The following is a 26,720-nucleotide window of genomic DNA, read 5'->3' as shown; positions in this document are numbered from 1 at the left end:
CCCACTACAGTATTCTTGCCTGGAGAGTCCCATGGACAGAGGAACCCGGCGGGCTACAGTCCTTGAGGTTGCAGAGATGGACACGACTGAAGTGACTGAGCACGCGTAAATGTAGTGAAATCCCATGGCCCTGGAAGGATATCACCACCATCATCCTGGCCAGTCCGCCCACCCACTCAGAACCAGGGCCCACGTGGGGGCGCTGCTTCCTCCCGCGCCTGGAACTCAGATCGCACGTACTGAGTACAGCGAACCTGGGGGCGACCTGGGGCCGTGACCCGACAGGCACAACTGGGGCACAGCCATCCTGAGCAGGGGGCATGACGCACAGGCAACAAGTCAGACTCAGCAGATGCCCAGAGGGGCCACCCTGCTGCCTGCCTGGGCGCTGAGGATGCTGGGCCAATGACGGGCTACGGGAGGGCAGGCCAGGTGAGAGTGCTCCACTTATCAATGCAGGAAAACAAGTCTTGCAGCTCCGGGGTCCACTGTGCCCGCTGGCTGTCCTTTCCTGACCCATACTCGGTGGGGCTCACAGCCCAGCATCTCAACAACTCACCCGCAGCTCCCTGCCCCAAGACTCCATCCACCAGTTGTCTGAGTTGTTTCTGCAGATGGTTACGCAGTGTAGAGTGGTGGGTTCCATCCACGTGCCCCCTCCCAGGGAAGTCGTCAGGCCCTTCTGCAGCCTCTATTTGCCTCAAGGTAAAAAAATTATAATAATAATAATCAGGGACTTCCCAGGTAGCTCAGTGGTAAAGAATCTGCCTGCCAATGCAGGAGACCCAGGTTCAATCCCTGGGTCAGAAAGATCCCCTGGAGCAGGAAACGGCAACCCACTCCAGTATGCTTGCCTGGAGAGTCCCATGGACAGAGGAGACTGGCGGGCTACAGTCCTTTGTGTCGTAAAGAGACGGACACGACGGAGCGACTGAGCACGAATGCAAAAAATATTGAGGGCTCTAGAGTGAAGCAAGGAGGCCCGACTTTGCTCTGTGGCCCAGTGTGGATCTACCCCCCTCTCTGGGCTTAGTCACTGAGGGATTTGGACTGGGATCTCTGACTGACATACAGACTTGTGTCGGGGTGCTGGGGAGGTTGATAAGCCAGTCTGGACCCTCACCTCCCTCCTTCCAAGGGCCCCATCATGTGCCAGAGCAGGTGCCCCGTGGAGAAGCCCACGGACCCTGCCCTCAGCTGGGAGTTCCTCCAGCAAGTCACCACTGCACAGTCCATTCCGTGGTGGAGATGTGGATGCAAGGGTAGTCCCAACGCCCGCAGCTGTAGAGCCCAGGGTGCTTCATGCAGGAGATGGCTTTCTGGTTGCATCTTTTTTTTAAAGTTTTACTGATTTTTATCTTGGGCTTTCCTAGTGAATCAGGCTGTAAAGACTCTGCCTGCAATGCAGGAGACCCAGGTTCTATCTCTGTGTGGGGAAGATCCCCTGGAGCAGGGGATGGCTCCCCACTCCAGTATGCCTGCCTGGAGAATCTCATGGACAGAGGAGCCTGGTGGACTGCAGTCCATGGGGTTGAAAAGAGTACACGAATGAGCGACTAACACATTCACATTTTTATTTAATCTATTCATTATTATTTGGGGCTGCACGAGCTCTTCATTGCTACGTGCGGGCTTTCTCTAGGTGTGGCGCGTGGGGAATACTCGCTAACTGTGATGCGTAGGCTTCTCATTGTGGCGCCTTCTTGTTGCAGAGGACATGCTCCAGGGCATGGACGGGCTTCAGTAGTTGCTGCCCAAGGGCTTAGTTGCCCTGCAGCACGTGGGTTCTTAGTTTCCCTACCAGGGACTCAACCCATGTCCCCTGCGTTGTAAGGCAGATTCTTGACCACTGGACCATCTGGGGAATCCCTGTTAGCTGGATCGTAAAGCATGAGCAGGGCTTGTGTGGAGGGAGTGTGTGTTCACAGATCAGCCTAGCGAGGCTGGCAGGGAGCGTGCCTGCGAGCAGAGGGTGCCCAGCCCCACGGTGGCCTTGAACATCCTTCTCAGCCCACTCCTCCAGCTTGGATCACCAGCGGACACTGCGCTTGCAAGGTGGCCTCGCCATGCAGGGACAGAGGCTTCTTGGAGAGAGAGGGGGAGGGTTGAGAGATGGGGCAGGAGGTGACCCACGCTGGGGGCAGTGGTGCCCTGGGAATCGTCCAGTGGGCCAGGGGGCTCCTCTCACACGCCCCCGGAAGGTAAGGGCCTGTGTGGAGTGAAGGACCTCCCCGAGGAGGAGGATCTGGAGGGGACGATCTGCAGGTGCCCTTGGTGAACCAGGGCTCACGGTCTCTCTGCCTGTTCCTGCTGCAGGAGGTGATGAAAGTGTCCGACGGCAGCCTCCTGGGGGAGCCCGGGCGCACTCCACTGAGCAAGAAGGAGGGCGTGAAGTGGCAGCGGCCGAGGCTCACCCGGCAGGCCCTGATGCGGTGCTGCCTGGTCAAGTGGATCCTGTCCAGCGCGGCCCCGCAGGGCTCAGGTAGGGGCTGGGCCCCCTGGGGAGAGGGTGGGTGTCTGTCCTGAGCTCAGAGACCTACCTGAGGACCCCAGCCTGGATCTCTGCAGGGAGGGGCTTCTATTCACTCACGCCTGTCCCTGTGCCTTGGTGTCCATGCCCCACGGGGCACAGAGCTCGAGGCAGGGGCCCAGGGAGGCAGGGAGTGTTGGGTCCTCACTGGGGTTCTCCCAGCCAGGAGGATGGAAAGGGGTTTCAGAGCCTTGCCAGCTGGGGGACCTTTAGCATTACACTCTTCCTGAGTCCTCGGTGAAAAGAGGGGCTGATGCCCCGCTACAGGGGCCTGGTGAGGAGGTGGCCCGGCCTTCGGCCTCCTCAGTCCTGCCTGCACAGCCCGAGGGCTGGCCGTGTACCGCAGGCTGCGCTCCGGGCGTTGGCAGCACAGACAGCGGCCTGGCTCTTGCTGGGGCACTTGGGTGTCCGTGATGCAGTAAGTGGTGCAGGAGGGACTTGGTGCAGCCCCGTACTCTCACACACATGTGCTCATACCACACACTCACACTCATACACACCCACTAAAACCTGTGGGCACACACAGGCATGCACACCGCACACAGGCACACGTATCGCGCACACTCCCCGTGACCATACACACAAGGCGTGCTTGAGAGTCTGCCTATTTGACTTTAAGGAAAAGGTGCGGACTTGGACCCCTGAATGCTGTGTCTTGTTCATTGTCTCAGACACTCTCTGTGATTTCCAGAGACTCAGTCTCCTTGACTGGAAAATGGGGACATTCATGACCCCCAGCATCCCAGGCTTGATACGGTGGGGGGTCAGCCGTGTGTGCAGGCCAGGCCCCTGTCCTTGACTTGCACCCCTACTCCACAGCACACTCATCTGCTTCCCAGAGCCCCTGCCATCTGTGGTGCTTTGCCACCCTCCTCTGGCCTTTTTCTTCTCCACAGCAGCCTCCGTGGAGGCCCTGAAGCCTGTGAACACGCGTGAGGTCCATGGGGGTTCTCCACTTCTCGCGATGGAGCAGAAACATGAAGTCACTAAAAGTTCATGCAAACAGCTTAACTGGGAAGCTCCCATCTTCACGGACTGTTTTTTCTGCAGCGGAGTAAAAGCAATTTGTTTTCCATCAGGGTAGGAACAAGGAGCAGACGTGAGCAGTGGCGCCCTCGTGTGGCTAGTCCTATGCGCCTAGCGGACTCGAGTTTGCTCTTGCAGACCCCACGTGACCTCACTGGAGGCACAAATTTTTAATTTGATTGAAATGTAGTTGATTTATAATGTCGTGTTAATTTACGCTGCACAGCAGAGTGATTCAGTCATACATACATACATATATATTCCTTTCCATACTACTACTACTAAGTTGCTTCAGTCATGTCCGACTCTGTGCGACCCCATAGACGGCAGCCCGCTAGGCTCCTCTGTCCCTGGGATTCTCCAGGCAAGAACACTGGAGTGGGTCGCCATTGCCTTCCCCATTCCTTCCCATATTCTCTCCCATCATGGTTTATCACAGGATATTGAACAGTTCCCGGTGCTGTGCAGTAGGAGCTCCTTGTTTATCCATCCTATAAGCAACAGTTTGCATCTGCTAATCCCAGACTCTCTCTCCGTCGCGCCCCTGAGCCGCGGCCACCACAAGTCCGTTCTCTCTGTGAGTCTGTTCCCGTTTTGCAGATAAGCGCATATGCCTTGTATTTAGAGTCCACATATAAGTGATATCATACGGTATTTGTCTATTTCTGACTTACTTCATTGAGTATGACAGTCTCTAGGTCCATCCAGGTTGCCACAGATGGTAGGATGTCATTCTCTTTAACGGCTGAGTAATATTCCATTGTGTCCTTGTGAAGTCATCTCTGACTCTTTTTGACCCGGTGGACTGCAGCACAGCAGGCTTCCCTGTCCTTCACTGTCTCCTGGAGTTTGCTCAAACTCATGTCCACTGAGTCGGTGATGCCATCCAACCTTCCCATCCTCTGTTGCTGCCTTCTCCTCCTGCCCTCAATCTATCCCAGCATCAGGGTCTTTTACAGTAAGTCAGTTCTTTGCATCAAGTGGCCAAAATATTGGCGCTTCAGCTTCAGCATCAGTCCTTCCAGTGAACACATATATTTTCCACATCTTCTTTATCCATTTATTCAAGGCTCCAATTCTCAAGGTCTCCTTGGCAGCAGCACAGGCTCCTTTTCCTCCTGTGACCTCACAGCCCCTCGGTGACCCGTGTCTGGTTTGCTCCGTCCTGGGTCCTCTCCACCCAGCAGCCGTCTCCCTGGCCCCAGGACTCTCTCCTGCTGAGCCCCAGCTTCCACCTTCCAGGAGGAACATCTGGCATGCGGTGGTCTTCAGGACAGTGCTGGAGTGTCCTGCACTGAGGCCTCTTGCACACCTACTTGTGGGTGGACACGCGGAAGAGCAAGCCAGGGAACAGGCTGCGTGTCCAGGGTCACAAGAGGGGACCACACCCACAGGTCCCAGCTTTAGCTCAGGTGGGTTTGTAGATGGCAGGGCCTGTTCCCTGCAGCTCCTTCTAGAGCTGTGTGGAAGTGTTTGCTGAATGACTGGTCTCGGCCAGGAGGCAGGGGGGCAGGGAAGGGGTGCACAGCCTAGGACACCACCAGGGCTTTGCCCAGCCCTGCCATTCCCCTGGCGACCTGGCGACCTGTTCACCAGACACCCTGCCAGGCCGTGAGGGGGCATGCGGGGCACGGAAAACGTGCCCTTAGCTGTGTGGGGCAGGCGTGGAGGGCCGCACTGTTTTACTAAACCTAGAGAGCAAGTGTTCAGGAAGGTCACAAGAGTCCATGGGTCACACGGGCCAGGGCTGAGTGAGGGCTCTGACCCGGGGCGTCTTCCATGCGCTGCGGGCAGGGTGCCCACCCGGACGCACTCTCCCTGCCTTTTCTCTCGCGAGCTGTGGGAAATGGGGGTAACTCAGGGTCTATGGAGGCAGCAGCCACTCTTGGCAGCAGAGGAGCAGAGACCCCCAGCCTGCCCCCCTAGCCACTGGGCATTGCTCCCAGGCCTCGCGCCACAGTCTAAACAGCTCCTTTGCATGTCCCTCCGGGACGCACTGTTGATGTGGTCATTCCGAGGGCTCTCGTGGAACGCTCAGCTGTGCCCAGGCAAGGTGCCTCTCTGCTCCTTTGGGAGCCTCCCAGGCTCTGGGTGCAGAGGCCAGCTGTGCCATTCAGCACCGCTCTGTCCCCATGCTCAGCCTGGCCTGGCTGGGTGTCCTGGGCCAGGGCCTCCCGAAGGCGGGCAGGCGGCCAGGGCACTGTGCCCTCATGGCGGGTGGGCATGGTTTCCATCAGCAGAAGTGGTGCCTGAGACACCGATTTCTGGGACACCCTGGAGCAGGGGTCTGGCTCAGTGGAACACACAGGTGTCCTGAGCCTCTGTGACATGGCAGGATGTGCGGGACTCAGAGGCTGGGGTGCATGAAGACAAGGGCCAGGCCCGTGGCTGCTGCGGCCCAGGGGGTCAGCCCTGGCTGAGAAGAGCCTCAGCATGGGGTTGGCAGCAGGTCAGCAGGGGTGGTCTCTAAGATGGGTAGACCCAGGTCCCGGCAGCACAGAGAGGGCCATGGCCCCCACCCCACTCAGGAGGAGCGCCTGTCCTTGGCCCAGAAGTGTGTCCCTCCCCAATACCGGGGGCCCATCCTCAGTGACCCAGAGGCTGGGACTCTGAGCTGCTCTGCTTATCTCCCCAGCATCTTAAAGTCCTTCCTATTAGGATGCGAGGCGGCCTCGCCAAGGACACAGCTGAGCCACCAATCGGACCAACCTGTTTCTCAAGTCTGGCTCCCATGAGGCCTGTGAGACTGGGTGTTTTTAACTATAAGCCTGGAATAGTAACACCATCCACAGAGTAACCTGGGTCCAGCCGGGCTGGTGTAAGCAGAGAGGCACTTGCTCTAGGCTGTTGGGAACTTTGTAGAAACTCTAGAGGACCAGAGGAAGAGGCCTGGATGGGAAAAGGCCGGGGTCCTGCCTGCTGCTGTGGGGGACGCCCCCGTCCCCACCCATTCTGGCAGGGACCCTGGAGCTGCAGCCGCTCCTGCATGACAGTGTGGCCATCCCTGCACAAAGGGACACAGTCCTGCGCCTCTCCAGATGGAGACCCGGGCTCTCGGCCACTGCTGCCATCTCTGGGAGGTGCTCATCTCTTCTGGGGTTTTGTCGACCCCGTGGAAGATCACAAAGTCACTGCCACCACCAGCATCCCTGGTTTAAAAAGTGGTAGTAGAAAGGTGTGTGTGGGGGGACTTCCCTGGCAGCACAGCAGACTGCAATGGTTAAGAATTCGCCTTCTAAAGCAGGGGGTGCAGGTTCGACCCCTGCCTGAGGGATTAAGATCCCACATGCCTCCCTGGCCAAGAAAACCAAAACGTAAAAACAGAAGCAAGATCGTAACACATTCAACAAAGACTTTAAAAATGGTCCACATCAATAATAATAATAATTATAATAATAACACCTTTCAAAAAAGGAAAGGTACAGGGACAAAGAGTTGACTCATTGGAAAAGACTGATGGAGGGAGGGATTGGGGGCAGGAGCAGAAGGGAACGACAGAGCACGAGATGGCTGGATGGCATCACCGACTCAGTGGACATGGGTTTGGGTGAACTCCGGGAGATGGTGATGGACAGGGAGGCCTGGCATACTGCGGTCCATGGGGTCGCAAAGAGTCAGACGCGACTGAGCGACTGAACTGAACTGAACTGAACTGAATAGGGACAGAAAGGTAAATTAGCTTGTCTGTAATACATAAGCATATATAAATACAGGCTAACAGAAGTTTGATGCATTTGAAAGACCAAGATATACTCGACGTCACGTTTCAGAGTGAGACGCCAGGACTTCCCCAGTGCTCCAGTAGTGAAGCATCTGCCGGTCTGAGCCCGTGTGTAGAACATGCACCTACCTGGGGCTTCTGGACCCCCGACCCTGAGCTCATACTCAGCACCTGTGTGATGGCGGAGTGCTGTACACGCATGTGTCTTTAGAGCTGGGGGAGAGATGGACATTCGGCTCTCTCTACTTTTTTTTAAGGTTTTATTTACTAATTTGTATGTTTGTTTATTTTTGGCTGTGCTCAGCCTTCGTTGCTGTGCTCCGGCTTTCTCTAGTTGCAGGGCAGGGGCTACTCCATTGCAGTCTGCAGGCTTTTCATCATGGAGGCTTTTCTTATCGCGGAGCACACAGGCAGCATGTTGGTTGCAGCATGTGGGATCTTCCCAGACCAGGGATCGAACCTGTGTCCCCTGCATTGGCAGGTGGATTCTTAAATCACTCGACCTCCAGGGAAGTCCCAAATGCTCAGCTCCTGACAGGCAACTGAGGTCTCAGGGCTACCTGGTGTCAGTCAGAGATTCCATCTCACTGAGGGCCCAGGAGTGAGCCAAAAATAGTGTCACAAGAAGAAGAGATTTTTGCCGAAAAAAAAAAAAAGCAAGCCTGGTTTTGCTCAAAACCCTAGCTTCTACTGGGGCCTGCGCTGGCCCCAGCAGAGCATCCTAACTTTTCTTAGACACACTGTGTGCCATCGAATGTGCTGGGTCATCAACCCAAGGGGAGACCTGCTTGTCCGGAGGCTGGACCTGCTGCACAGCCTTTGCTGTGCCAGAGCCGCGCCCTTCCCGGTGGTACTCGAGAAGCCCCGTCAATCGCTGCACTTTCTTTCACTGGCTGAGAGTACAAGGTGTGACAGTTTGCCTTTCACTTGGAATATTTCAACTTGCCTGCCCTCGCATGCAACAGCAACCCCAAACAACAGTGGCTTCATTTAGACGGGAGCATGTATTAGTATCTCCTGTCTGAGAAACCTGGGCTAGGCAGTGGCTGGCACTGGTTTAGCAGCTTGAGGATATCGGAGTCAAGGTCTGCAGTTTTGTGTGTGTGTGTGTGTGTGTGTTTTCCCTCAGTTGTTGCTCTGGCTCCAGCCATCATGGCTTTGCTCCTGACAAGAGAAAGGAAAAATCAGGGGAAAGGAGGAAGTGGGAGTGCCTACATCGGGAAAGCAGCACTTTCACAGAACTCTCTGGAAGATTTATGCTTATATTTTGCTGGGCAGAACTGAGCCACCCTGACTGCAGGGAAGGGGTGAGGATTGCCTTTTAAAAAAAAAAAAAAAACCTGAGCACATTTGCGCCCCCAAGGCAACCTGAATTCTGTAGGTTAGAAAGCAGAGGAGAATGCCGACGTGATGTTCTCTGCCACACGCACCGCATGGGGTTGTTTGGATGCCCAGATGGGCCTTAGCAAGCTGCCTGTGCACACTGCGTGCTCCAGGATGCGGGCCAGGGTCGTCAGCAACAAGGATCCCTTCCCACCTCCCCTTTCTCTACTCCGCAGAGGTGCCAGCAGGGCTTGGGGCTGGGGTCAGTGAGCACAGGTCAGAGGGGAAGAGCTAGCCAAAGGTCAGGTTCCCACCCTTCCCCCAGCTCTGCCCAGGGTCCCTGGCCCCTGAGCCTTCCACGTGGGGACTCGGGCGGGGGCAGGGAAGTTCCCTTTCTGGCTGTCTAGAAGTCCCGCGACCTGGATAGGGCCCCTTTGCAGTGTGATCACACCCTCAGTTGAAAATCACACAAAGGCACCTCCCCCAGTGGTGGCGGAACTCAGGAATAGGGCCCACCCTGCCCTCACACCCTCCCAGCCCAGGAAGCTGCAGGAGCCCTTCTGTCTCCTGGGAGAGGGAGCACCCAGGTACTGAGGAGCCAGGGTCAGGTGCAAGGTAAAGGGCTGGCTGGGGGGCAGGCGGTCCTGGGAAAGGCCAGAGCAGGGAGGGGAAGACAGAGCACGAGGAGGACAGGACAGGGCGGAGAGGCTGAGACACAGAGGGGCGACTGAGACCCACAGGATGGGCACTGAGATAGGGAGACAGAGGAGAGAGAGCGCGCTCTGAGCGCCTTCAGGCTGGGGAGAGGCAGGCAGAGAGGGGACAGAGAGGCTGGCGGGCTGGGCAGAACAAGGGGTCCCTGGACCAGGTCCCGGGATGGCGGGGCGCGGGGAGACCCCTGGCCCAGCTCGGCACCCTGCCCTGAGGCTGCAGGAGTGCCAGCAGGGCTGCACAACGCACCTGGGTGACATCATCAGCGTCTTCTTCCGCTTCATCTCGGGGAACCTGGCTCAAGGTGAGGATGGCCCGGGCTGGACTGGGGACCAGGGTGCCGGAAGGGGCAGGCTTGGGGCTTAAAACCGTGCCCTCCAGGAATGGGGCAGGGCTGATGGGGGGTGGAGGTGGTCCTGAAAGCAGAACAGGAAGGCACCCCAGCCTTAGAGTCCTGTCCTGTGACAGGTGGGCAGTGAGTACCAAGCCGGGGTTTCCCCACCCGTCGGCCTGGGGAGGAAAGCCGGTGGGAGGGGGCTTCCTCTGCAGGGCTCATGGACTCAGGTACCTCCCAGGCGGGAGGGAGCTGGCGCTCTCTGGCCGACCTACCTGCCTTGTACACACCGACTCATTGCTGGGGTCTTCTCCTCTTGTCCCTCCCTTTCTGGAGACTCCTCTGCTCCTGCATCAAAGACTGATATGACATCTGCAGCATAGATGAGAGAAAACGAGCCAGCCTGTGTAAAGGCCTGTGTGTGGAAAGTGCTGGAGGGGCGCAGAGCCTGGTGCACCAAGTACTTGTCAAACTCACGAATGATGTTTTAAGGATAAAAATTGAAAATTGAATATATAATCCATCGTCTCAAAAATCAGTCAAATAATAATGGTTTAAAATTTCAAAAGCAGTAATAAAACTCTTGGAATAGAAGAGACGATTCTGAGAATACCCTGGTGGTCCATTGGCTAAGACTCTCCCCTCCCAGTGCAGGGGGCTCGAGTTCGATCCCTGGTCAGGGAACTAGAGCCCGCAAGCTGCAACTAAAGATTCTGCATGCCACAACAAAGATGGAAGACGGGTACAGCCAAATAAATGCATAAAGGCAGGCTTCTGATACAGTGAAGGTTTGCAGAGGGAGCTCAGATGGGAGTATGCATTTAAGGAGGGTTGCACCTTAGGGGCTTCCAGGGAGCATTCGGGCTAGTGCTGTTGTCAGGAATGGGAGCCCAGGGTCACTCCCCAGCTTTTCAAAAGAAGGGAATTTTGCACCCCCCCTCCCGCTCCCCGCCACTTCCCACCCCATCTCTGTTCACAATGCCGCTAATTCCTGCCTCCCAGTTGCTAGACTTCCCCTCTCTAGGCTGTTGTTATTTTCGAGGAGGACAAAACTTTGAAGATGTTGGTCCTTGAAGACAGACGTCTTGGGGGTGGACCCAGGGGCAGAAGGAGGTGCCTGGAGTCACCAAGTCTTTGGCAGTGGAGACCCAGGTTTGCTTCCTGGGTCTGGAAGATCCCCTGGAGAAGAAAATGGCACCCCACTCCAGTATTCTTGCCTGGAGAATCCCATGGTCAGAGAAGCCTGGCGGGCTACAGTCTTTGGGGTCGCAAGAGTCGGACAAGACTTAGCAACTAAACTGCTAGCTGCTCCCACTCGCTGCTGCTGGTTGGTGACCTGGAGCGTCTCTCCTGGCCACCGCGCACCCCCTCCTCACTAACCAGAGTGGACGGAACAACACCTGCTCCACAGGGCTGCCGCGAGGGCCAGGGGGCACCCTTGCTCAGTGAAGCTTCAGTCCATGGGCGTCTTCATTGCTGGTGGCTTCAGGCATCTTTTCTAAATCTTTTTACCTGCCTGATACCTTGGCAGGTTCAGGGCTGCTTTCTCTCGCTCCCTCTGTCTCAGTCTTTCTAGAAAGGGAAGGAGGATACTGCGGGCCTCTGTCACCGAAGATTGCAGTCTGCCTCCAGGCCTCGGATCCCTCTTCTGACATCAGTCAGAGGCTGGGATGCTTGTCTCCGTCTGAGCCCTTTCCAATTCTGGAGGCTGCTGGTTCTGGGATTCACAGCCTAGCTGGGGTGGGAGGGGCTGCCTGGGGGGCAGGGAGCGGGGAGTTAAGCCAGGGGCAACTGGTAAAACACAAGTACTTGACTTCAACTTGCAAAACAATCTGAAGGAAGCGTGATTCTTTGTCACCTCTGACTCTTTCAGTTGCTCTGTGCAGTTGCTCTTTCCAGCCCTTTGCATAAAAGGTTGTGCTCCTCCAGTGGTCATCTTTCAGGTGTTAGTGGGTGCTCCGAGAAGCCTTGTAGCTCCAGACTGTCATTCACCCCAGAATCCCTTCTTCTGACTCGTCTCAGGCTTCAGGTTGGAGCAGGAGGGCAGGGCACGGGCACCTCTGAGCATCTTTGCTCTTCCTCTGCAATGCTCTGGCTCAGAGCGGTGGCCAGGTCAGTGCCACCACCCAGCAGCTGCTTAGCCTCGACTCCCAAGTTTTGAGACTTCCCCTCACCAGGCAGTGTTTCTTGGAGGAGGACAGACCCCTAGTTCTCTTCCACAGGGTCTGAGTGACCCTGCAGAAACGTGCCCTCTGCCTCCATGACTGTCGCTGCATAGGTGTCCAGGTCCCTGCCGTCTTCCTGCCTGCCTCTGGCCAGTGTAGCCAGGACCATCACCTAACCTCCTCCAGGTGTGAGTCACACCCGCCTGGCCCTGCATCCCCCAGACTCCGGGGACACATGCCCAGATGCCTACAGGCTTCCCAGAAGCCCTTCAACTGGACAGAGACCAAAGGCCCCCTGGACGGGGAGAGGGGTGGAGGGAAGACGCCCCAGCACACCAGCCGGCCTTTCCAGGACCTTCCCTCCCTTCGCCTCGCCAGCCTTTTTCTTCTCTGCCCTCTGGTGGGGCCAAGAGGGTGAGTCACAGAGTCAGTTTCTCAGTCCCCTCATGTGACCTGCAGAACTGGTCTTGGCCTTGCTGACCTCTGCCCAAACCCAACAGGAAAAGTCACACTTAATACCTGCATGTCAAATGTGGAATCCACACCAAGATGGGGAGGGCCTCAACTTCTGGGCCTTTTATCACACCTTGCCGCAGGTGCCCAGGCCCAGGGCTCCCAGGGACAAGGCAGGGACGGGGCAGAGGCCAGGAGGGGCCAGGAGAGAGGGCTTGGGCTCCAGAATGAGGCAGCAGAGGCCCCAGGTTACAGACAAAGGTGGGCACTGCTGGCTTGAATTGTCAAAGCATCCTTCTCAATGTGTTAAAAATATCATTCTACAAATAGACAGCATGTGTCAGGTCCTACTGAAGTCCTTAATGAGGCAACCAGCAGAGTGACAAAGCAAAAAAGAAACAGATTTTTAGAGGGGCTGGAAATAAAAGAAACATGGACATGTTATTGCTCAGGCATGAAACTAAGAAAGATTCAGGGCGGAAGCCACCACCTGTGCGGTTATCTTCTCCCCAAGAGAGGAGAGGATGCCATCGCGTCTTCTCAGCTTTACAGGCTTGTGAAACGTCCGGGCCTCTTCACCGCTTAGTTCTGCTCCCCTGGCCAGTCAGGTGCCCCGCAGGCACTGGACAGTGCCCCAGCAGGGCCCAGGAGATCAGCCATGCTCTTGGGTTTTATTTCTATATTTTGAAAACAATGTTTAAACAACAAAGAACCTTAGCTCTGCCACTTGTGGCTGTTACAAGGTGAAAGGACATTCAACATTTCACAAATTTATTTGAGTGCGGCAGCAGCAAACCAAAGGTGTTGCTGTGCTGTGCTTAGTCGCTCAGTCGCGTCCAGCCCTTTGCGACCCCCTGGACTGTAGCCCACCAGATTCCTCTGTCTATGGAGTTTTCCAAGCAAGAATACTGGACTGGGCTGCCATTTCCTTCTCCAGGGGATCTTCCTGACCGAGGGATGGAAACCGTGTCTCATTGCAGACAGACTCTTTACCACTGAGCCCCCTGGGAAGCCAGGTTGTTGGGAGCATACCCGTGAAGAGAGCCAGTGGGGAGGTTTTTTATAAAGAGCCAGAAGCAAAGCAAAGAAGCTGATTGGCTGCAGCTTAAGCCATTGTCTTAGTTGTCTGTCTGTGATTGGTTGCTCGTAAGCTGCCTTTTCTTGGATTCAGGTGCGTTCACTCTGGCTTTTTAGGTTTTGGTTTGCTTGCATGAGCTACCAAGGCATCAAAGCCACCTCAGTCCAATGGCCTCTTGTTTGTTTGTTTAATTAACTTATTTATGTATTTGGTTGCACCGAGTCTTTGTCACAGCACACGGAATCTTTCACCGGGGTGCAGGAACTCTCTAGTCGTGGCACACGGGCTTAGCTGCTCCGAAGCCTGTGGGATCTTAGATCCCCAGCTAGAGACCGAACCAGCATGCTCTGCATTGCAAGGCAGATTCTCAACCACTGGCCCACCAGGGAAGTCCCTGGCCTCTTGTTCAGTTGCTTTAACAATTCCTCCCTTTTGGTCATCCTCTCCTGCATAAGAGATTGACCAACAACTTGGTATTACTGGGAATTCCTTGATGGTCCAGTGGTTAGGACTGGGTGCTTTCACTGCTGAAGGCCCAGATTTGATCCCTGGTCGGGGAACCAAAATCCCACAAGCCATGTGTGGCCAGAAAAAAAAAGTAAATAAAAAATTTTCGGTTTGTAATTCCTGTCATTCTCAGTGGCCCTCAGGTGATGCGCCTCATCCTGCACCTCCTAGGTTTTGCTGTTGGCCACGGAGAGTTGTTTCTGCTCTTCATCTCATTGTCCACCGTGTTTCTGTCACTCCAAGCTCAGTGAGACCATCTGATGTACTGCTCAGGAACTCAGACTCGTATTTAAGACCCCTGAGAGCACACAGCCCACCAGGGAGACTCCAGTGGTGACTGTCAAGAGGTTAATACCAAAAGTCTGAATATACTTCTTATTTAGGGCCAAATCAGTTGGTATCAAGTAAATCAAATAATGTACCCGAAAAGGCATCAGCCTTTTTTTTAGCCCAGTGGCTTATTTTTTCAATTCTTGTATTTGAGTTTCTTTTATACCAGAGTTGTTGACCCAAGTGCACCAGGAGGTCATTGCTATGGCACAGATTCCTCCTTGTTCAGCCAGCAGGTAATTTAAAGCAGTACTATTATCTGAAACCACTTTATTGGCTCAAAATAACCCCTAAGTCAAAGAGGCATATTTGGAAGGGGCATAGTTTCCTACCCCTCATTCCTCACCTTTTAAGTTTATCCCAGAAGTCTTACAGTCTAGACTGAGTTGGTAGTTGGCTGCATCTCACCGAACCAGTCTCTTAGTCCTGAGAAGAGGTCAGTTCAGTTAAACAGTTGCCCCTTTGGCAACCATAAATCTGTTCTCTATGTGTGTGAGTCTATTTATTTTTCATAGATGAACTCATTTGTGTCATATTTTAGATTCAACATATAGGTGATATCATACGGTATTTGTCTTTCTCTTTCTGACTTACTTCACTTAGTATGATCATCTCTAGGGCCATCTATGTTGGTACAAATGGCATTATTTCATTATTTTTTATGGCTGAGTATTATTCCCTTGTGTGTGTGTATATATATATATATATATATATATATATATATATACCTATATTAATTAAGAATATTCAATACGTTTCTAAATTCTGAAGAGATCAGGTAGAGAGAAAAGGATAAATATATGCCATTTTTGTTTACAAAAGTATACTTTACCAAATTTCTGTGATATAGATTACTTAAAAGAAAGGAGAAACAGGGTTCTTTTAATCTGGAAAACAAATTATTAAAAAAAATCAGCAGTTTCTCAACCAAAGTTGTAAAATTATAATTGCTCCCATCAGCACTTCCATCCTCATGTAATTAATTCCTTTCCTTTTCCATTATGGTTTATTATGGCATACTGAATGCAGCTCCCTGTGCTATACAGTAGGATCTTGTTGTTTATGCACCCTATGTATAATAATTTGCATCTGCTAACTCCAAACTCCCAGTCCATCCACCCTTACCCTACCTCCCCTTTGGCAACCTTACGTCTGTTCTCTATGTCTCTGAGTCTGTTTCTTTTTCATAGATGAGCTCATTTGTGTCATATTTTAGATTCCACATATTGGTGATATCATATGGCATTTGTCTTTCTCTTTCTGACTTACTTCACTTAATATGATGATCTCTAGGGCCATCTATGTTGGGGCAAATGGCATTATTTCCTTCTTTCAGCTATAAAGCTGAGTATTATCCCATTGTGTGATCTTCTTTATCCATTCACCTGTTGATGGACATGTAAGTTGTTTCCATGCTTGGCTATTGCAAATACTCCTGCTGTGAACACTGAGGTGCATGCATCTTTTCAAATTAGAGTTTTCTTTGGATATATGCCTATGAGTGGGATTGCTGGATCATATGGCAACTCTGGAACATATGGCAGAGAGCAAATTGCCTACATCTGCTGGATCATTGAAAAGGCAAGAGAGTTCCAGAAAAACATCTATTTCTGCTTTATTGACTGTGCCAAAGCCTTTGACTGTGTGGATCACAATAAACTGTGGAAAATTCTGAAAGAGATGGGAATACCAGACCACCTGACCTGCTTCTTGAGAAATGTGTATGCAGGTCAAGAAGCAACAGTTAGAACTGGACATGGAACAACAGACTGGCTGTATATTGTCACCCTGCTTATTTAACTTATATGCAGAGTACATCATGAGAAACACTGGGCTGGAGGAAGCACAAGTTGGAATCAAGATTGCTGGGAGAAATATCAATAACCTCAGGCAGTTGACACCACCCTTAGAAAGTGTCAGAAGAACCACCCTTAGAAACTGTCAGAAGAACAGCAGAAAGTGAAGAAGAACTAAAGAGCCTCCTGATGAAAGTAAAAGAGGAGAGTGAAAAAGTTGGCTTAAAGCTCAACATTCAGAAAATTAAGATTATGGCATCCAGTCTCATCACTTCATGGCAAATAGGTGGAGAAACAGTGGAAATAGTGACAGACTTTATTTTGGGGGGCTCCAAAATCACTACAAATAGTGACTGTTGCCATGAAATTAAAAGATGCTTACTCCTTGGAAGAAAAGTTATGACCAACCTAGACAGCATATTAAAAAGCAGAGACATTACTTTGCCAGCAAAGGTCCATCTAGTCAAGGCTATGGTTTTTCCAGTGGTCATGTATGGATGTGAGAGTTGGACTATAAAGAAAGCTGAGTGCCGAAGAATTGGTGCTTTTGAACTGTGGTGTTGGAGAAGACTCTTGAGAGTCCCTTGGACTGCAAGGAGACCCAACCAGTCCATCCTAAAGGAGACGGGTCCTGGGTGTTCATTGGAAGGACTGATGTTGAAGCTGAAACTCAAATACTTTGGCCACCTGATGTGAAGAGCTGACTCATTTGAAAAGACCCTGATGCTGGGAAAGATTGAAGGCAGAAAGAAAAGGGGACTACAGAGGATGAGATGGTTGGATGGCATCACCGACTCAATGGACATGAGTTTGAGTAAACTCTGGGAGTTGGTGATAGACAGGGAGGCCTGGCGTGCTGCAATCCATGGGGTCGCAAAGAGTCAGACATGACTGAGTTACTGAACTGAACTGAATGGCAAATCTATTTTTAGTTTTTTGAGGAATCTCCATATTGTTTTCCAAAGTGTCTGTACCAATTTACAGTCCCCTAATACCATGCAATTAATTCCTGATTAATGCTTGACCTTCGGTCAGTAGTTTTGTGAATTCGTCAGTTTTCTCCAGCAGCGTTCTGAACATTCTGATTTAGTGCAGTGCTATTATGATCTTCAAGTTATCAGAAATCTGTACCTGTAAGAATTCTTTCCATAAATCTCTTTGAAGAGGAAGCATTTTTGCAAAAGCATCAGAGTAAAACCATCACTGTCTGTAAACGTCAAAAGACTTAAAAGTGACCATGGCTAAATAGCTGATGAGATTTCTTTATAATGCAGTTGACAAGGAATTTTTATTCTGTCTGTGACATACAACATTTTAAGATCATAACTAGAATTATGATTATATTATGCCAGGTCATATCAGATCTCTAGAAATCTTACACAATTTCTCATTCTAAAACAACCAGTTATCCTACTTGAAAACAAAATAACTTTTTTCCCTTAAAAATGCATTTCCCCCTTTTATACCTTTTCTTACCCAAAACACATCCTACTTTTATTGTATACAGTCATTTCTCTTATCATTTCTCATAGTTTCGTTTACATATACTGATTAGATTTCTTAACCCTTAGAAACCTTAGTTTCTAGTGAAACTAAGAAATTAGCAATTATGGACTACTATGCCAGCATTCTGTAGATTGGCAAACTTATTAATACATTTCATAATTTCTAGAAGCATATTGTCCACAGTGAAGTTTCCAGTGTGGCACAAAACATGTTTATTAACAGACCCAAATATCTTTCATCCTTCTGTAATAAGAGGCCAAAAATATGTAAACCCGTGTTCAGTAATAAATGTTTCAGTATTTTACCTTCGTTGGTGGGAGGGCAGCCTCATATGCCGTCTTTTGATGCTCTCACTCGGCCGCGTGAGAATGCGCCTTGGGCCTGGAACACTTTTTTACCAAGAGATATAAGGCCCACACAGGGACTTCCCTGGTCGTCCAGTGCCTGAAAGTCCGAGCTCCCAACGCGGGGGGCCCAAGTCTGATCCCTGCGCTGGGAACTAGAGCCCGCAGGCCACAACTGAGACCCAGTGCAGTCAAATAAGTAATTAAAAAAAAAAAAGAGGTCTCACATTCTGTGCTGGGCTTTTCACCTTGTATGGAAAAATCCCTCCTTGCCTAATTTTTTGAGTGTTCCTTTGTCTCTTCTTAAAGAATCTGTCTGCAGTACAAGAGACCTGGTTTTGATCCCTGAGTCGGGACAGAAATGGCAACCTGCTCCAGTATGCTTGCCTGGAGAATTCCATGTACAGAGGAGCCTGGTGGGCCACAGTCCATGGGGCCGTAGAGTCAGACACGACTGAGCGACTATTTTTTTTAAGGCTCGTGCATTCGACGGCAGCTGGCCACTCACTGTTTTACCCGTCCTCTGCGGGGAGGGGGCAGAATTCTTCCACCGTGGCATGAGAGGGGTGCTCACAGGTCAGCTGCCCTGTGCCAGGTGCCAGGAGAGGCGGGCCGTGGGGGCCAGTCTCCACCATCATAATGCATCTTGCTTGGTCTCTTCTCCATGTAAGTAAAGCATCCCATCCAGGGCTGTTTCCCCTGGAGACGCCAACAGAAGGAGATGCAATAAGCAGAAGTGTTTTCAGTCCCTCCCTGGAGCTGGTTCCTGGTGCTCGGTGTTCTTCTCCCTGGGGATTGGTAAAAAGACCGGGTGAGCTTTGAACTGCTTCTGAAGCTGCTTTTCTGTTCTTGTAAAGACGCAACTTGAAAGGCCAGAGCCGTTGTTTGCAGTTCCTCAAAGAATTGCATTGCTGCCTGAATAATAATGTCAAGGGCTGAATCCACCCATCCAGTTTGCTTCTTTATACCAGGGAGAAGATTTCCCACTAAGATGGAAATTTAAAAATTTCTGTATTTTGGATTTAGAGCTGCTTGTATCTTTGGAACATTTCAATGCATTGTTCCACAAAGGCTTCAGATTGCTGTCTTTCCCTCTGTATGTATAGTTCTATTTTAGCTTGGGTAGGAAGGCCTCAAAAAGTTCCCATCGGCCCTGAATATCAGTCTCTAATCCAGCCAACTTCTGACCATACAGCTCTTCTTTTCTCTTTTTTAAACAACAATTTTTAAAAATTAATAAATTAATTTTTCTTTTTGGCTGCCCTGGGGGCTTTCTCTCGCAGCAATGAAGACCCAGGGCAGCCAAAAATAAAAATTAATTAATTAGTTGCTGTGAGCAGGGGCCACGCTTCATCGCAGGGCACGGCCTTCTCGTCGCGGTGACTTCTGTTGCTGGTGGAGCACGGACTCTAGGGCACGAGACTCAGTAGCACAGCACACGGGCTCAGTAACTGTGGCGGGTGGGCTTAGTTGCTCCACGGCATATGCAGTCTTCCCAGACCAGGGACCACACCCGTATCCCACGCGTTGGCAAGGGGATCCTTATCCACCAGGGAAGTCTCTTAAAGAAAAAGTCATTTCCAATATCTTATCTTCAGGTTTTAGCTGGGACACACAGGAAATATTCCTGGCAGTATTGAACTCTTTAAAAGAGACGATTTTGATTCATTTTGTCTTAGAAACTTCTGCACATCAATTAAAAAAAAAAATGCATCTCATTGTTTTGGAGAAGTTTGGGACTGATTTTTCCCTACAGCGTTTTGTAAGTGGACAAGTTCATCTAGGTTAAAAGTTCTCCACTGTGGCCACTGTAATTCAAGATTATCTTTGGTTAGGTTCATGCGCTTGTCCAGACAAACGTGGATTCTGGGCCTGTCATTGTTATACCCAGTTATAACAGTTGGTTAGTCCAGATGGAGGAGGCCCAGACTCTTTAGACTCAGAGGAACCCATTTTCTCCTTCCTCTCCTTCCCTTCAAACAAAATTTTATACACCTCAGGCCTCGTGGGTAGCCATTCCCTTCTCCAGAGGCTCTTCCCGATCCACGGATCCAACCTGGGTCTCCTGCATTGCAGGCGGATCCGTTACCATCCTTTACCAGGGAAGCCCACCTCAGGTCCAGCTTAGGTCTGACGCACTCCGGTGGAAGTCAGAGGAATTCATCATGTTTTGTTTGGCCCCAGTGTACCTCGGGACCCAGTCTGGTAAAGGAAATGCTCAGAGAGAGTCAGAGCTCGTAACGCAAAAACTGTGGAGCTCAGTTATGCAAGGACTTGCCCGTGACCTTCAAGGGTAGTGAGGGAACAGCAAGTGTAAAGGGGTCAGCACGTGGTGGCTGTGCCTGGTTGCTTGTTGCTCCCAGGGCTGTAGGTGGGGGCCGGGGTGTCTCATTCGAATTGCACCTCTGACACCGGAGCTGTGAAAAGGCAAACGCAGGCACAGGCAAGCAGGCAGCGCCACGCCAGCCCACCAGCATGAGCTGTGTGAGATATTTAAACAAGAGGCCATCGCACCGAGGTGCCTCTAATGCCTTGCTAGCCTACGGAAGCAAGCCAAAACCTTAGTCAGTCAATGTACTTGAACTCGAGAAAATCGAACTTGAGAACAACCAATCACAAACAGCTGATTAGGCGTTCCCAAATAAGATGACCACTTCAGCCAATCAAATAACTTCCTTGTCCTGCTTCAGCCTCTTCTTTATAAAACCCAGCCCCCAGCCCCTGTTGGTGGAGTGCTCCTAACTCAAATTAATAGACGTTCATACCACACATACCATAATTAGACTGTGAAAAGTAAAAAGATAAAAGGAGAAGGTTGTTGTCACATGCATGGGGAAATCTCTGCACCAGTGGTGTGACTGTTTACCTTCTCCACCTGACACCAGAGTGGTCTCCTGAACTGGCTTACCTTACGTTGGTGCGTGGCCTTGGGGAAGTTGCTTGGCCTCTGTGAGCCTTAATCTCCTCGCCCATTGAGTGGGTACAACAAAGGGTGGTTTTGAGGGTTCTACCAGACTCTGTAAAGGGTCAGTGAGGGTAATGCTGTCCCCTGTGATTTTAGGGGCACGGCTGGTGATGTTGGGGATGTACTGCATGACTCTGAGCCGGAGTTCCTTCTTTCTGGGCCTCGGTTTCCTTATCTGTGAAATTAGAGCTGGAGAAGGCAGTTTTCGAGGCCAAGTACCAGCTCTAAAATCTGTGATTTGTCCCCATCCCCTTTAGCCAGGTAGAGAGGCCTGGGAGCGTGGGATCTATCTAAGACTCCTGCCTTTAAAGCCACTGCCTACTCCTTCCTGGTTTCTTCTTAGACGCTCTTTCTGGGCCCTGAAAGGCTCTGGGTCCTTCCACCATTCAGAGCATCTGCCAAGCCTCTCCCCAGGGCCTTGCTAATGAGTTAAAGTTCATTACAAGTCAACCTTGAGCACCTCACTCTTCCTTAGCATTTGCCAAGAGGTTGGGATTCTCCCAACTGATATAATAGGCTGCTGCTGGACCCCACCTCTGCTCAAGGCTCTACCCGCCTGGCCTCCCCCACTGCCTGCCTCCAAACGGCCACTTCAGAATAGGAAGGAGAGGCTGGGTGGGACGCAGAGGAAGGGCTCCCTGGGCACTGACTGGAAAGGTGCTCTGGGGGGACCCCCAGGAAGGCGTTGGGGAGCCACCTGCCCAGACACAGGGGCCCCAGGGGTCCTGTGCCAGACACCTACCCCAGCATGGGGTGTGTGTGTGTAGCAGGGCATCTCTGCTGCTGTGGGACGCAATTCCCTGCCCTCTGGGGCGGAGTAGGATTGGGGGTGATTTGGGATGGGGCGGGGTGGGGGTGGGGAAAGAATAGCTTCCAGATGCGCCAGGATGGGAGGAAATGTTTTTGCGGCACTTGGGGTGGTTCAGGAGAAAGGCAGAACCCTGGTGACTGTGCCTGGGGCTCCAGGACAGACAAGCACGGGCGAGCCACTAGTGCCTGTGGGCCTGACCACACGCCCGCGAATGCCTCCCCCGCTCGTTGCCTGCGGCTCTCTTGACAGGCATTCCCCTGTCTTCCACCAGAGGGCAGCAGTGACCAAGCTGTCCACCAAGCTGGACCTTTTTTTGTTAATTGGAGGATAACTGCTTTACAGTATTCTCTTGGTTTCTGCCATACATCAATATGAATCAGCCACAGGTATACATATGTCCCTTCCCCCTTGAACCTGCCTCCCTCCTCCCACCCCAGCCCACCAGACTAGGTTGTCAGAGAGCCCCAGTTTGAGCTCCCTGAGTCACACGGCAAACTCCCACAGGCTCTCTGTTTTACGTGTGGTAGCGTGTATGCTTCATGCTCCTCTCTCCACCCGTCCCCCTCTGCTTCCCCCACTGTGTCCACAGTCTGTTCTCCACGCTTGCCTCTCCACTGCTGCCCTGCAAATAGACTCACCAGTACCATCTTTCTAGATTCAAGCAGGACTGTTTTAATCTGAAATCACCAGCTCTGCATTTTCTGGTGGCCGAGATGGTAAAGAATCTGCCTGCAGTGCAAGAGACCCAGGTTCGATCCTGGGTCAGGAAGATCCCCTGGAGGAGGAAATGGCAACCCACTCTAGTATTCTTGCCTGGGAAATCTCATTGACAGAGGAGCCTAGCGGGCTACAGTCCATGGGGTCGCAGAGAGTCGGACATGACTGAGAGTCTGAGCATAGTCTGCATTTTCTGACATAACTCTCCCTGCCTACCCAGCATTTCGCACCTTTGGGGGTTAGAGACATGGGATCTGGGGCTCCCTGGGCTGACACCTCTCTTCCAGGACACCTCCTGTCTGCTGATGCTCTGAGCTAAGCCCAGGACAGGCTGGGGTCCTCTCACCAATGGGCCTCCCCTCCCCTGCTGCCACCTGTTAAGCGCTGCCTCGGTCCCTAGGGTTCTGTGTGCCTGGTGGAGGTGCTGCCCTCTCAGGTAACCCCCGGAGGCCCCAGAAAAGCAGGGTGAATGTCCCTGTGAGCGCAGGCCTTCTTTAGCTGTCCTCCCCTGTGGATAAGGGACGAGGCTCAGACAGGAGTCGTGCTTTTGTGCTGGGCGGAGGGCGCCTTGCCTTGTGTGCGTACTCAGCCGACTCTGTGCAACCCCACAGACTGTAGCCCTCCAGGCTCCTCTGTCCATGGGATTCTCCCAGACAGGAATACTGGAGTGGGCTGCTGTTTCCTCCTCCAGGGGATCTTCCCTGTTGTGGTCACATTCCCGAACAACGATGATCAAACCTGCATCTTTTGTGTCTCCTGCATTGGCAGGCAGGTTCTTTACCACTGTGCCGTCTGGGAAGCCCAGATGTGGGGTGGGGGAAACCTCTAAGTGAAACCATTAGGTATCATTTTGGGGGCTCCAAAGAGCTCTGGTACCATAGTCCTTTATGTCTCAGGCCAGAAAAAATTCAGCAAGAGGTAAAGTGAAAGATGAGAAGCGTTTTATCAGAATAGGACGCTTGTGAGGCTTACAGGTGGGCGGGCGAGGGAGTGCCATGCCCTGAGACCTTACCTGACTACAGTTTTATAATCAAAGGGAAAGTCAGGAAGAGGGAGAAGAACTTCTTTTTCTTGAGTTGTTTAGTCCCTGAGTTGTGTTTGACTCTTCGTGACCCTATGGGACTGTAGCCCACCAGGCTCCTCTGTCCATGGGATTCTCCAGGCAAGAACACTAGAGTGGATTGCCATTTCCTTCTCCTGGAGATCTTCCTGGCCCAGGCATTGAACCTACGTCTCCAGCAAGTCTGCTTTGCAGGCAGTTTCTTTACTCCTGAGCCACTGGAGCGGGAGAGTTTTCTTGTCCCTGTGTGGTCAAGCTAGGTCCACAAATTATTGTTTTGTGTGTGTGCAGAGAGCATGTCCCAGGGGTCACTGACTTACTGAGCTTACTGGGCAGATGTGGGTCTTAAGCCACCATTGTTTCATTGTTTAGGGCACGTCTCCTGCTTCGGTTGCATGGTTTTGTGCTAAGCAAGCCTGCTTTCTTGAGCCATCATTAACTTACAGGCGTGTCCCATTTTTCTACTTTCTTGAGTAATCATTAGCTTACAGGGTGTCCAGTGTTTCTTTCTACTCACCATCCCCTGGTGGGCTTGACTAACTGCCCACTTTGTCTCCTTACTCTGTATCACATCCACAAAGCACCTGCTGTGCCCGGCACAGTATTGAGCAGGGTTTGAGGCCGTGGGAGGGGAGAGGAGCTGGAGAAGATTTTCCTTCTGGCCTCCCCCCACCACACAGGGCTCCCCCGCCCCGACATCTCCCCACAAACACTCCTGGAAACCTGCCGTGGTTGGGCCTTCAGGATCAGGCCTGAGTCGTGGAGATGTGAGCATACCCTCTGTGCTGGACAAGCCTGGAGCTCCGGGTTCCCTGCACCGTCTGGGTGGCTGTGGGGTCAGAGGCAAGGGTCTGGGTGCAGTTTATCCTCGCCCTCCACGAGGATCTCAGAATCCTCCCTCCCCCATCTTCCCTGGGCCTGGGAAGGGAATCCAAGAGCAGGCCCCACCCCTCCCCCAGACCTGGGGCACAAATGGAAACAGTCTGGAAAGAGAAAGGTGAGCTGCCCAAGGTCTAGGTCTGGGAGCTCCCAGGACTGTGCTCTGTCCTCTACTCCATGAGGCTGTCTCAGCCTCAGTGTCCCTCTCAGGAAATACAGGGATTCGGGGATGCTAGTGTCCTGTCTCCGAGGAGGGCATTGGATGCGGTGTGGGCTCAGCTCTTTCCAAACACAGGACTCGGAGGTGGTGGAGATGAGTCTGCAGGGAGACCGGGAACCACCACGTGCTGTCTCAGCTGCATGTGTGTGCAAGTGTTTGTGTGTAAGAGTGTGTGTGTGCATGAACCTGTGTGTGTGAACATGCGTGTGTGTAAGAGTATGTGTATGTGTGTTTGAACCTGTGTGTGTGTATGTGTATGTGTGTGAAAGTGTGTGTGTGTGAGCTTGTGTGTGCGTGCTCACCATCTACATGTCTTCCATAGCCCTTGTGGGCTTCAACACACCTGTGTTTCCAGAGAAGAGACCAGGCCCTGTCTTGCAGCAACAGCCTCAGCCTGTGATGAGAGGGTCCTTATTTTATTTTAATTTTTTGCCGCACTGTGTAGCATGAGGGATCTTAGTTCCACGACCAGGGATGGAACCCAGGCCCCCTGCAGTGGAAGTGGGGAGTCTTAGCCACTGGGCCTCCAGAGGAGCCCCTAGGGGGTCCTTAGAGATCAGTGAGTGCCCCATGGGACAGCCTGGCCCATGCATCCCCCTTCTAGCATGGATCTGAGTGCAGGGGCTGCTGGGCAGAATGTGCCTGGCAGAGGAGCAGACAGAATCCGGGCCCCCTGTCAACTGTGACCTCTAGATATGCCCTCAGGCATGCGGGCAGCTGGCTGGGGCCGGGCACCTCTTAGTGTCTGGTGGAAGGACAAGGGGGCACCACGGTAGAGGAGAAGAGCACAGAGAATGGGTAGGTCTCAGCACAGCCCCGGGGTTCCTAGAAAGGGTGAGAGGGACCTAGACTCTAGTTCTGGCTCTGCCACTTACCAGCTTTGTGACCTTGGGCAAGTCATTCCACCTCTCTGAGCCTCAGTTTCCTCACCTGTAAAATGGGGGGTAAAGATAGACAAACTCTCCTTTCTGGGCTGCCGTGAAGATTAAATAATAAGCAGCACTCAGCCCAGAGTGCCCAGTACACAGAGTGCGTCATCAACATGCTGGCTCCCACATCAAGGCTGCAGGGCAGCCCCACAGCAGCCCCATCTCGCATTTATGGGACTCCTGTTAAGAGCATCCCACTTCTGAGACTTAAGCTGATCCTATATTTTAACTAAGCAAGCATCCTGTTAGACCAGAGCCCTAAGCATCCCATACAGGCCTCCACCTCCAGACCACTGGGCCCCAAGGCCAACGGGACTTGCACTTATTAAAAGCCAGATCCCTCCGCCCGCCAACTCCAGACACTGCACTGGGAGGGCTTGTGTGCCCTGAGGTGGACCCCATCAACCCATTTCACAGATGAGTCAGAGGTCCAGAGGCTGAGCAGCCCATGAGATGTGAGCAAGCTAGGAGGACACTTCAGAGCCCATGGCCCTGGGGAGCCTATGGCATGGGGGCCCCTCACGCAGGGCTGGCCAGGCTCTGAGGGGTGGGGCTGAAGCTGCTTTTCTCTGGGCAGCCTGATGGCGGTCTGTCGAGCAGGGACCCCTGCGTTAAGCACAGGGTTGGCACACACATTCACAATTAAGCCAAGTAAATATTTACAGCCATTATGACGATTGATCGCCTTCGACCCTGTGCTCTGCTGTGAGAGAGTCCTGCTTACTCATGCTTTCTTAAAACCAGCCTCTCCTCTCACACATCTTTAATAATTCAGCTCCTAATTGTCTCCAAACGCAAACCCGAAAATGCCAACTCAGGGCTTCCTCCCCTCTCTGGTCCTCCTATGGCCCTCCCTGCCCGCGGCGGGGGTCCCTCACTCCGTTTCTGCTGCAGCCCCGGCCCCCTGCTTGGCCTGTGATCACTTCAGGAGGGACTCGGGCCCGGTGGGTTCCGTGCTCCCCTGCTCCGACTGCTGTCCAACAGGGAGGGGCACCTGGAGCAGCCGAGATGCCCCGCTGAGAGGCGGCAGGAACCGGAAGGTGTGGCCAACGCCCCGCAGTCTCCGAGGAACGGGAGGGAGGGGGGAGGACACGGGCATCTTGGGGTGACGGGGGAGGCCACCCTGCCTGGGCCCCTGGATGGGCCTCTGGCTTGGACTGCGGGGCGCAGGTGGAGCCTGATCACTGCTACGGCGCCTCCTGGGTGCCAGGCATCCCTGGGCTTCTTGGCTGGCGGTGCTCTCTGGCGCCCTCTGGGGGCCATCTCCATAAGGGGAGACGGGCGGGGGTGCTGCCAAGGTCTCATGTGGCCTGTG

At 52.6% G+C, this 26,720-nt stretch overlaps 1 protein-coding gene across 2 annotated transcripts in view; it reads left to right on the top strand.

The window, feature by feature from the left end:
* KCNIP3 (potassium voltage-gated channel interacting protein 3) overlaps positions 1–26,720 on the top strand; it is a 93,596-nt gene that overhangs the window by 13,122 nt on the left and 53,754 nt on the right. For both annotated transcript variants that reach the window (XM_086328230.1, XM_086328232.1), the window contains exon 2: positions 2,317–2,482. In XM_086328230.1, coding sequence (XP_086184356.1) covers positions 2,317–2,482 — 166 coding nt within the window. The remainder of the gene's footprint in view (positions 1–2,316; positions 2,483–26,720) is intronic.

Source organism: Bos grunniens, chromosome 11, assembly GCF_055505025.1.
Source record: "Bos grunniens cultivar Pamir isolate PY7600 chromosome 11, Bosgru_T2T1.0, whole genome shotgun sequence".
Lineage (NCBI taxonomy): Eukaryota > Metazoa > Chordata > Mammalia > Artiodactyla > Bovidae > Bos > Bos grunniens.
This window is presented reverse-complemented; position numbering and strand designations above follow the sequence as displayed.